At 48.8% G+C, this 12,067-nt stretch overlaps 1 protein-coding gene across 2 annotated transcripts; it reads right to left on the reverse strand.

Annotated features, from left to right (window-relative positions):
• Positions 1-611: 611 nt before the first annotated feature.
• On the reverse strand, positions 612-11,326 carry LOC133498812 (transcription termination factor 1-like). Of its 2 annotated transcripts, none has more exons than XM_061815967.1 (11): positions 11,176-11,326; positions 6,851-8,064; positions 5,844-5,968; positions 5,342-5,527; positions 5,166-5,241; positions 3,627-3,751; positions 3,347-3,557; positions 2,562-2,648; positions 2,223-2,288; positions 2,072-2,157; positions 612-1,988 (listed from the first exon to the last, which is right to left on the reverse strand). In XM_061815967.1, exons 2-11 carry the CDS (start codon positions 8,011-8,013, stop codon positions 1,828-1,830), a joined length of 2,286 nt encoding a protein of 761 aa, XP_061671951.1. In that variant the 5' UTR covers positions 8,014-8,064; positions 11,176-11,326; the 3' UTR covers positions 612-1,827. The 2 variants fall into 2 exon arrangements, with proteins under 2 accessions (XP_061671951.1, XP_061671952.1); XM_061815968.1 differs by having other exon boundaries at positions 6,851-8,772.
• Between the last annotated feature and the right edge of the window lie 741 nt (positions 11,327-12,067).

Below are 12,067 nucleotides of genomic sequence, written 5' to 3' on the forward strand. Positions count from 1 at the left end.
TTTGGTGACAACATTCAGAAAATGTCTCGACTTTCCCGCAGCCAACACGCTATTTAGACGCGTTGGCAATTAGTGAAAAATGTGCAAAATTCTCCAAATAATTTTGGGCCACAGAGAAGCTCTCCCACCTGGCTGAGCGTTTTGAGCGAAGGGTAGAGAACTTCTCTTAAATCTCACGTTTGTCTTGCCACTGCGACGACGACAAAGGCTACACGGATCGAGAAGGGAAATCCACGGGGGTTTTTTTTTTCTACCCGGCCGGTAAGCAGTCCGTCGTGCGGCTGGCGTTCCGGTCCGGTCCGGTCGGATCGCCACCCTGGCCACAGTGAATGAAGGCGAAATGTGCAGCCAATGTTGGGTCCATGACTAACTGAAATGGAACTGTTACAATTCCAATTCCAAGTTACCCTGGTGAAATTGTCCTCGCAGTAACAGAACTGACCACATTTTCATTATTTTGAAACGTGTGACTTAACCGGTTTCACTTTTGAAAACCTGTGACGGTGGTACCTCTACTTACAAAGTTGAGCTGTCTTAGAAGTAGTTTTGTAATGTGAATTCTTCCAAAGGAGAAGCACATTTTGCATGTATCGCGTTCCAGGCCACCTTAATCAAATCAAAAACCTTTATTGTCATGTTATTATCAGCAATTAGCACAGCGCTGACATCCTCGTTAGGGTTTGGCAGCCGAGGAGGGTAATAAAATAGCGTGCACCAAGCCACCGTTCAACGTGGACGCACCGCTAATTTCAGCCGCCGGATTTTTTTTTTTTTCCCCCCATTATCCGTCGTAACCAGTCCACGTTGGGTTTTTTTCGGAGCACAAAACGGACGTTCCACAACATTTTATAGTGATCGTAAGCGTCGGCTTGAAAAGGTGGAAGAATACAACGAGCTTTTGCAATGATTCATTTTTCTAAAAGATAAATACAAATATGGTCCAAGTAATATCACAATTAGAATAATGACTATAATGATGGAAGCTGTCACCTTGAGAAGCCCTTTTATGGAATGAACCCCCCCAAAAAATGGTTGGGGACTTATAGGTGCACATTCATACTTTGCAAACGCAACGTTTGGCGCTTGCTCGACTGACCTCGCGTACTTTGTTGACTGGTTGTTCAGATGAGCGAGTGTATTTGCGGCGTCTCATTGGCTGTCGGGCCGGTCGTGCGTATTTGCGGCGTCTCATTGGCTGTCGGGCCGGTCTTGCGCATTTGCGGCGTCTCATTGGCTGTCGGGCCGGTCTTGCGCATTTGCGGCGTCTCATTGGCTGTCGGGCCGGTCGTGCGTATTTGCGGCGTCTCATTGGCTGTCGGGCCGGTCTTGCGCATTTGCGGCGTCTCATTGGCTGTCGGGCGGGTCGTGCGTATTTGCGGCGTCTCATTGGCTGTCGGGCCGGTCTTGCGCATTTGCGGCGTCTCATTGGCTGTCGGGCGGGTCGTGCGTATTTGCGGCGTCTCATTGGCTGTCGGGCCGGTCGTGCGTATTTGCGGCGTCTCATTGGCTGTCGGGCCGGTCTTGCGCATTTGCGGCGTCTCATTGGCTGTCGGGCGGGTCATGCGTATTTGCGGCGTCTCATTGGCTGTCGGGCGGGTCGTGCGTATTTGCGGCGTCTCATTGGCTGTCGGGCGGGTCGTGCGTATTTGCGGCGTCTCATTGGCTGTCGGGCCGGTCGTGCGCATTTGCGGCGTCTCATTGGCTTTCGGGCGGGTCGTGCGTATTTGCGGCGTCTCATTGGCTGTCGGGCCGGTCGTGCGTATTTGAGGCGACTTCTTGAGGAGAGTTAGCGCATCCAAGCCAGCGTTCTCATCAGCATCCGCTCCACTACGTGTTGTCCACCTCCGCAAATCCTCCTGCTGGGAAGATGTCCACGAGGGCGTACTCCTTGTCCAGAGTCGGGTTTTGCTCCGGCTTCTTTTGGTCGCAGTGCTGCAGCCTCTCGACGAGGCCCGGCAAAACGCGCTCCTGCAGGAAGTCGATGATCTCTGCGGGAGGGGACGAGAGGATCCGAGTCACAGGAGACGCCGGCGAAAGACTAGGCGGCGCCGCCGGTCCACACCGTACTGACCTCCGTAGGATCGGCTAGACCAGTTGGGAACGTGGGAGACTTTAAGGCTTCTGAAAAGCTTCTGGGTGCAAACTGGAGTCATCTCGCTGCAAGAGTGGCGCCGCCGCGTCAGAACGTCAGGAGGCCGCTCGGACGACAAGTTTGGACTCACCCCACGGTAGCGGCGACCTTCTCCCAATCAACGTCCAGCGGATCCTCCACATCCAAAGCGTACAACCTGGAATCCACAAAACATCCACGTCGCTAGCGTCCCAACTCGTCAGCCACACGACAGCGCTCACAAATTTTACACCTTTCGACACGGAATTTACATCGCGGCGTTATCGCGTTGGTTGCGTCCAAGCCCAAAGGTTCAAAAAAACGTCACCACCCGGAATCCGCGACCGCTTTCGTCAATTTCGCACATCTGCGGCGTTGACGCATTTCAGACCTCGGCCGCACGCCGATTGCGTACAAGTGACGAATCATCCATTTCATTGGCTGTGCTTACGTTTCAATCAGGCGGATTTTAGCCTTCAGTCCTTCCGGTTTCTTCTTTTGTTTTTTCTGCGACAGCTGACACTTTAGGATGCTGAACCTGAAACACAGCAAGCAAGTCAACCGAGCCTCTGGCAGCCGGCTTCACACTTCCACCTTTGACCGTCGGTCTTTAGCAGACGGGAGTCATTTCTTGGGAATTCTCATTTGGGCCGCAACCAGTTTGTGAGTATTTCGAGTACTTGCGGTTAAAAAAAAAAAAAAAAAAAAAAAAAAAAATTCTCTGCCTTTTTTGTGACGCGCCGGTGTGAATGTGGCACAATTCGTCGACGGCACCAATATGCAGTGCGTAGGAAGCGAAAGCACGGAGAAAGGAAAAAGCACATTGATTTCAACATCTTCAGCAATACTTTTTATGCCTTTTTTTTTTTTTTTTAATGTACGCACCGACTCCGGAGAAACTCTCCAATTTCGTCTTACGCGAAATGCTAAGTTGAACCTTTTTGTCGTCGTCGTTGAAAATGCGCGAGGAACAAACGCCGCCACGTTCCCCGCGCAGCCGTCCATTTTTCTGTCTGATTCACGTGCGTGCTCCGGGCGGGCGTGGGGGCCTCCCCTCTCACACGGGGCCTTGTGTATATTCCACGCATTTCCTCACTGGCACCGCGGCGGTGTTCCGCTAAGGCCAAAAGGTCATATTGCGCATTTTCATCCGCCGAGCATCTGACGGTGGTTCAACAAATGTAAACATATTGACGAAATGTGAAATTCTCCATTTGCGGACCGCGTCGCACTGACCACTTGAGCCGGCACTGGATCCAGTGGCGGGTCCCCACTTGGTGGCTGATCTCGGTCCACGGCAAAGCGGCGCACAGCTGCCGCAGTCTCAAAAGTCCGTTGTGGTTTTGCGAATCCGCCGAGCCCCGTTGGAGCACGGCCTCCAGGTGAGCCTTGACGGCGTTTTTCAGCCGCTCCTCCTCGTCGGACGTCCATCTGCCCCGACCCGACGCTGAGCGCAAACGTCAGACGCTGAATGAAACGTGACAAAACGGCCAGCAAAAGTCACCCAAAATCTAACCGATGCTGGCAAAGCGTTTCTGTAAGGAGAAGATGCTGCGGCCCATCTCGTCAGCGATCCGGCGCCAGTGGTTGCCGTGGAGCTTCTGCAACTTGACCAGCTGACGGACCTCCTCCTCGGAGAACCTCCAATAGGACACACGGGAGGCGCGGGTCAACCGCTGCAATGCGCACGGAACGAAACGTCCCACACGGTACAAAAGCGACGTCGCACTTTTCTCATTGGACCGTTTGATCAGACTTCTGTGTGCCGACTGCCGACGACCCGACTCGCGAGGAAAGGAGCGTCATTTCGATTCAAAACTCAGCAGCTCAGGAACAATTGTCCCAAAAAGATTCTTCCGTTTCATTTCCATCCCCTCCGACGTTTATTCCAAAAGGAAGGAGAAAACGACACCTTACCGCTGATTGATGGGCTTTGACGTCATTGATTTGATATTTGAATGGCATATGCGGAACTGGCGACGTACGGGTGGATGGCTATCGGGGGGGGGGGGGGGGGGGGTTGTATGGCATCGACCGGACTTGATGGAAGCAGAGAAAAGTTACAGCAGCGTTGCCATGGAGAGCTTTCTGTTTTTCTTTTTTTTTTCTTTTTTTTTTTTTTTAGCAGTTTTAGCACGCAACTTTTAAACACTCGCGTCCTTCATCTTATTTTGAGTAAAAAAAAAAAAAGAGGTTTGAGAAAATGTGATTTTTTTTTTTCATTTCCAATTTAAATTCGACATACGTACACGTGCGCCGAGGCTGCGGCGGCGCCGAGGTAAATCGAGTTTGACACCCCTGCCCTAGATACAGCATATACGCATGCTTGGCGACTTAAGGATAATCGACCTTCCTCATAAATATATATATATATATACACGATCATCACTCGTCGCTAACAAAACAATTCCATTAAAGTGGAAAACAAACAAGCCATTAACATGAATCAGTGGCCGAATCTCCTCATAGAAAATATGAAGTTAGGAATAATATCAGCAGAATGAAAAAGTTAATGACGTACTTCTATTCCTCGACAACTGGTGAGCTTTCCTCAACATGCTAAATTTGACTTTTCCCCAAAACGAAAGTGCAGTTGAAACCGCCACTTCAACCTTAGTACATCAATCCATTTTCTTTGCCGCTTATCCTCGCGAGGGTCACGGGCAACGCCGGAGCCTATCCCGGCTGTCAACGGGCAGGAGGCCGGTCGCTGGCCAATCGCAGGGCACACAGAGAGAGACAACAGTCGCACTCACAACCACAATCACACCCACGGGGCAATTTAAAGTGTCCAATGAATGCTGCGTGTTTTTGGGACGTGGGAAGAAAACCGGACTGCCCGCCCGGGCACGGGGAGAACACGCAAACTCCACACAGGCGGGGCTGGGCTCAAACCCTCGACCTCCGAACTGTGAGGTCAACGCTTTGCAGCCGAGCCACCGCCCCGCCCGACCTTTTAGTACAATGCAGCCCAAGTGTTGAAAATCGAACGACGGTTTGTGAAGAAATGCACCTTTGGGTGGCGAAAGGAACGAGCGTGAAGAGCTTTGCTCACCTTCCCTGGTAGTTGCATTTGTCCAACTTTGAAGCTCTGAGCAGAATCTGCTTGCGCGACCTGGCGATTCCGTCAGCTGCGGCGACACAAATACACGGACGGCGTGTCAAAAGCCTTCACATACATGAAGTGTATACTGCACATGCTCGTCAACAGGGTGTGTGTCGCAATCCCACCGAGGACATCCGTGAAGCGGTATTTTCTTTTGAGCGTCTTAATGTCGTTCTTCAGGTCTCCGTAGCACTGAGGGTAGAGAAGCTGACTCAAGGAGCTCACGCCCGTCAAATTCATGAAGTGCGCGATGTTGTCTCGGATCCGTTGATTCTCCTCCTTCGTGAAACGCCCCCAACGCACTTTCAGGCCTGCAGCCACGGAAAGAGGCAGACGCGACTTTGACTTGCCTTCAGTATACGTGCAGTTCCTGATCCGATCGCAGCATCAGAAATCAGGGCTCATGGTGGGATTTTCCAGAAGTTTTTCTGACTACAAAGTGTGGCTGCGTAAAAGGAACAAGACGCCTTCTACACTTTGAGCAATTTCCTTGTTTTTTTTTGAAATGTGAAATAATCCCAACATTTGGACGTGAGCTTGTTTTTCCTTGGCGGGATTTATGATTAAGTGACTTCAACTCATTTGCCGTGGACCCCCCCAAATATTGTTTTCAAGCGGGAGCGCCACCTTGAGCCTTGAAGAGTCGGAAGCGAGGCAGGTCGTAACGCAGCAATTTCTGGACCTCATTCAAGCGTCTCTTCTTCACGTTGGGAATAAACTCTTCCAACTCTGCCACCAAAGCGGGGTCCAACCTTAAACATGCGGTATGGCAAAATGTTAGTGCAGGTCTTGAGCACAGTATTGCTTCTATGACTAACTAGACCGTTCCCAAAATGTCTCTTCGCGGTGATGAGGCCAAAAATACAAACCTTGTGGTTCCAATGTCGAACATTTCGGTAGCTAGTTTGTTTTTTTGAAGTACCAGCACGCGCTGCCACCATTTTTTCCTCAGTTCTCGTTAATTCAGGTGAATAACGAGATCAAAATTCACGATGGCGTATTGCATTGCGAAACACCGCAATATTAGCAGAGATGATGCAACTTGAGTTTGTCACGAACAAGGCGCAGGGGAGGACGCAGCTCCGGGAAGCCGAAACGTAAGAAGCGTGGATTTGACTAAGGATTACTTCCAGGCAGTGGTCGTACATGGGAAGGCAGTTCAACACGGCGACGGTACGGTACAAAAATGTCCCCCAAAAATGAAACGATGTCAAAAATCAAACATGGCAAAAGATGAAAACTTAACCTGACTTGATATGGCTCAGTCACGCTGTGACACCGGACGAGGCAGTTGAGCTAGCTGACGCCAGTCAACACACGTGCACGTACGTACGTACGTACACGCAACAATCTTGTCGCACGTTGCATGAAAAACGAGGCTCAAATACACAACAAAATCCGAGCGCAACGAAGCGCAGGAGCGCGCGCGGGGAAGCCCGTCGCGGCCGCTGTCCGACATCAGACTCAACTCTGTGCTTGCGAACGCATCCCGCTGACATATTTACTATATTTACATTGTTAGTTGGCAGAAATGTTTGGGGTCAGTCAGGAAATCAAAACCACAAGCTTTTTACGGTTGCCCCATCACGAGCGAAGTCAACAAACGGCCAAGTCACTAACAACTGCGGACTCACTCATCCTCATAGTGAGCTGTGATGGTTTCCATGGAGACAGCCACGTCGTCGTCGTCGTCGTCGTCGTCAGTCGCAACCGCACTCTCCGCGGGAACCGTCTGCGTCGTGGTCTTTTTTCCCGTCTCCACGGCGACCTCCTCCGCTTCGGTCATTGCTGTCTTGTCGGCGCGCACGGCGGGAGGAAAGATGGCGTCTTCTTCCTCCTCTGCTCTCTTCTTCTTCTTCTTCTTCTTTGCATGCACATTGGCAGTTTCTTTTTCTGCCCTTTTCTTTTTCTTGTGTTTGTGAGGGACAGTAAGAATGAGGTTGTCGTCTTGTGCTTCTTTCTCTGTATCCTGCAAATCAGCAGGAAGGAATGGGTCATCTTGGACTTGTTTTTTCTTTTTCTTTTTGCCGGTGAGCACCTCCTCAGGAAGGACGCTGTTGTCTTGATCTTCTTCCTCGTTGCTCTTGCGCTCATCAGCAGAAAAGGTTTCCTTTGGTTTCTTCTGCTTGTGGGTGGAGCCATTACCAGGAAGAAGGAAGTTTTGATCCATTTCTTGGCCAGTTTCCTTCTTCTTCTTCTTCTTGTGTTTGCGAGCAGGTTCATCGGCAGGAAGGATGTTGTTGTCTTGGCTTTTGCTCTTCTTCTGAGTCTGCATGTCGGCAGCAGAAAGGACAGTGTTGTCTTCTATTTTCTTCTTCTTCTTCTTCTTGTGTTTGCGAGCAGGTTCATCGGCAGGAAGGATGTTGTTGTCTTGGCTTTTGCTCTTCTTCTGAGTCTGCATGTCGGGAGCAGAAAGGACAGTGTTGTCTTCTCTTTTCTTCTTCTTCTTCTTCTTCTCCTTGTGGGTGTGGCCCTCAGGTAAAAGAAGGATGTTGTGGTCGTCTGCGCTTTCCTCCTTGGTGGGGTGTACATCAATAAGAACCACGTTTTGTTCAGCTGCCGCTCTTTTCTTCTTCTTTCTCACGTGCACTTCTTCAAGAGCCACGCTTTCCTCTGCCGACCTCTTCTTCTTTGCGTGCACATCAGCCGGAAGGAAGCTGTTTCCTTGCGGCTTTCTTTTCTTCTGTTTGTCAGCGAGCACATCGACCGGAGGAAAGTCGTGATCTTGAGCAGTTTTCCTTTTCTCCTTGTTTGGTGTCGGGATGTCAACGGGGCTGGGAACTTGTGAGCAGCTCATTTTGAGTGGAAACGAGGCGGGCCGGTTGAGGCCAACGCGGCACTATTTGATCTGCAAAACAGGGGCGAGAACTCAGAAGTCGTGTGCCCTGCGCATTTGTAATTTGGACGGACGCATACGATCGCACATCCATCTAAATGCCACTCTTGACTCTTGTGTGGAAGCGTTACCAGACGGTCACGCGGTGTGTCTGGGTTGGCAGAAAGCCGACGAAGGTCATGAGCCAACCCTGAGTTGTTCTCATTTGCTCACGTTCTTCAATTTTTATCCTATTGTATTGCGCCTTGCGGAGAAGCACTCACCATTTCGTTGCACGCACGGCATATAATGACGTGAAAGGCTTTTGATTGATTTGAGTTATTGAGTTTTTCCACCCAGTGTTGTGTTGGTTTAGGGGCTGAATGTGCAGATTACGGACAAAGGATTCTAATGAAGCTCATTCAAAGCTACGTGACAGAAGAGTCTCCGCCAGGATGAAGAAGGGCAAAGTTTATAAAACTGTGCCGAGGCCAGCCGTGATGTACGGATTAGAGACGGACGGTGGCACTGAAGAAGCAACAGGAAGCACCACTCGAGGTAGCCGAAATGAAGATGGATGGATGGATGGATGGAATTGGCAGCGGTGAACACTTATTTCCAGGAGAGGCAGGAACATCGAGCGACCTACAAGAGCGCAGGTGGACTCTATTTGGTGCAGACGAGGTTACCGATTGGGAGGTTGTGCTGGGAGAGAGTGTAGCTCCACGGCATAGGATGACTCTGGTCAAGAAGACAAAAGGGAGAGCAGAGAATCAAGTGGTGCAAGTTGAGGAAGGAACAATGTCGCGTGGCCTTTCCGAAAGAGGCGAGACAGGCTCCAGATGGACAGGAAGAGCTCCTGGAAGACTGGAAGAGAGGCAGGCGGGAGAGTACTTGGGGTGCCTTCTGGTAGGAAAGGGGAGAAGGAGACTTGGTGGTGCAACCCCAAAATACAGGAAGTCACCCAAGGAAAGAGATTAGCGACATGGAGAGGACTGAGGAGAGGCGGAAGGAATACATTGAGATGCGACGTACGGCAAAGACAGGTGGCGGCCAAGGCTAAACAAGAGGCATATGATGCAAATATATACACACCTGTATATGATGCAAAAGAGGGAGAAATTGATCTCTACAGGTTGGCCAGACAGAGGGATAGAGCTAGGAAGCGAGTAGAGGCGATTAAAGACAGCGGATGGAAATATGTTGACTGGTGCCAGTAGTGTGCCAAGTAGATGGAAAGAGTACTTGGAGAAGAAGTTCATGAATGAGGAGAAGATGAGAGAAGGTAGAGTTGAAGAGGCAAGCGTCAAGGACCAGGAAGTGGCAACGGTTGGCAAGGGGGAAGTCAGAAAGGCACTGAAGAGGATGACAAATGGAAAGGCAGTTGGTCCTGATGACATACCGGCAGAGGTATGGAAGCAATTTGGAGAGATGGCTGTGGAGTTTTTGACCAACTTATTCAACAGAATACTAGCCGGAGGGAAGATGCCAGAAGAATGGCGGAAAGGTATGCCAGTCCCCATTTTTAAGAACAAAGGCGATGTCCAGAGCTGTGGAAACTTATAAGGGGAATAACGTTGATGAGCCACACAATGAAATTAGGGGAAAGAGTAGTGGAGGCTAGACTCAGGACGGAAGTAAGTATCTGTGAGCAACAGTATGGTTTCATGCCAAGAAAGAGTACCACAGATGCACTATTTGCCTTGAGGATGCTCGTGGAAAAGTACAGAAAAGTCAGAAGGTGCTACATTGTACCTTTGTAGACCTAGAGAAACCCTACGACCGAGTACCAAGAGAAGAACGGTGGTACTGCATGCGCAAGTCTGGTGTGGCGGAGAAATAGGTGAGAAGAGTACAGGACCTGTATGATGGCAGGAGAACAGCGGTGAGGTGTGCCATTGCTGTGTCAGAAGAATTTAAAGGGGAAGGTGGGACTGCATCACGGATCCGCGCTGAGCCCCTTCCTGTTTTCAGTAGTAATGGATAGGCCGACATCTGTCAGGTTAGACTGGAATCCCCTTGGACCATGATGTTCGCAGATGATATTGTGATATGCATTGAAAGCAGGGGGCAGGCGGAGGAACAATTTGAAAGACGGAGGCACGCACCGCAAAGGAGAGGAAGGAAGATTACCCAAAGTAAAACAGAATTTATGTGCGTGAATGTGAGGGCCGGAGGAGGAGTGACGCTCCAGAGAGAAGAGATAGCGAGGGTGGATGGATGGATGGATGATTGAGAGAGAGAGAGAGGGAGAGAGAGAGAAGACTTCCATGGTTTGGACACGTTCAGAGATGAGAGGGTCAGTATATTGGTAGAAGCTGTGCTGAGGATGGAGCTGCCAGCCAAAAGAGCGACAGAGAGGAAGACCAAAGAAAACGTTGATGGAGGGAGGACACGAGGACAGTGGAAGATGCACCACATAGGCGATGATGGAAAAAGACGACACGCAGCGGCGACCCCTGACGGGACAAGCCGAAAGAAAAAGAAGATCAGGTCGATACATTCTCTGATCATGCCGAAATCCCATGAACGTCTGAAATCGAAAACATTCTCATCTTTGACGGAACCATAAAAAAATCTGAATTAAAAATGAATACATAAAAAAAAAAAAAAAGTGTTTAGCGAATAATGTCATCATGAAGAAAAAAACAAAACGAGGCTAACCTTACGCATAACAATGAGAAACACGATTTGGTCAACATCTGCTAAATCTGACTTGGGGAAGCAAAGGTGGTTAGGGTAGCCAAATATTGCACTCAAGTAACAGTACTCTTACTTTGGAATAATAGAACTTCAGTACAATGTAGTCCTCCAAATACTCACTTGAGTAAGAATGTACACAGTCAGAAAACTCGTAAATTCACCATCCCATGAACAGCAAATACAATGTAAAAATAATACATGGGAATCCACACTATTTCAATTTGAAACTTTCCAAAAAAAACAAACAAACAAAAAAAAAACAACAGCACATGCATTGGGCCCTAAAGAAACATCGTTTGATGTCTTCACACAAATGAATCCTGCTTCTGTTTTGGGACAAAGACTGAGCATACAGTTACAACTACAGTAGCCTACTTTGAGTAAAACAACAAAGTTTAAATCAAAAATATGATTTCAAAAAATAAATCTACAGTCGTCTACCTGCGAATGAAACGAGGACGATGTTGACTGGCTTTTGCTCGAGCAAACACGTCCACTCTCATCTAAGTTTTTAAAAGACTTCTCACGTTTGTCGCGCACGAGCGAAAACAAGACGATGGACTATTTTCCGTTTCCGGGTCTCAGTGGCGACTGCTTCCGGTTTTCAGAAGGCGCATGTGTTAAACGTCACTCAGAATGAGGGCAACCGAAAAAAAAAGACTGGATAGCACATCCACATGGAGCCGCGTGTCGATTGGTTGAAGCTACCGGCCGCCATCTTGGTACTCCCAAAAGGAGTGGAAGACATGGTTCGCGGGTTGGATTAAGGCGGGGTTTTTCTCAAACTTTGGCATGTAGAATTAAAACTGGTCGTGTGAGCGTGACATTTTTTCAGTTCTGGTACCATTGAGGATTTTTAATTCGACTACCGAGGGCTCAATTTCCGTGACATGTTAACTTTTCCCAAAATACGCTGTGAAGTTCTATCATCATAACTGAGCAAAAAAACTAAGCATTTTTTGTCATTAAAAAAAATCAATTTTAAGTCAATCAGCTTGATATATTTTTGGAAATAAGGACTTGCAATGGGAAAATACATGCTAAATGCATTGTTCATTTGTTGTCTCTGCGACGTCCTATTTTAGACAGAAAATTTCAACTTGTTTCCTCGCATTTGAAAATCAAATTCAATTTGCAGAGTTCTGTATAATGAAATTCATCATAAGTTTTACAGAAAAGGCGTTTTCCTGCTTATCCACTGATGAAGTTTGGGAAAATATTAACATCACTTTTTCGCGAAAAACCGTCGGCCTATAAAGGTGAAGCAGAGAGTGAACAGTGAACAACAGCAACAGCCGTAAACCAAAGTTTGTCCAAGCGAATTAATTAAGCT

This window comes from Syngnathoides biaculeatus, chromosome 4 (genome assembly GCF_019802595.1).
Source record: "Syngnathoides biaculeatus isolate LvHL_M chromosome 4, ASM1980259v1, whole genome shotgun sequence".
Classification (NCBI taxonomy): domain Eukaryota; kingdom Metazoa; phylum Chordata; class Actinopteri; order Syngnathiformes; family Syngnathidae; genus Syngnathoides; species Syngnathoides biaculeatus.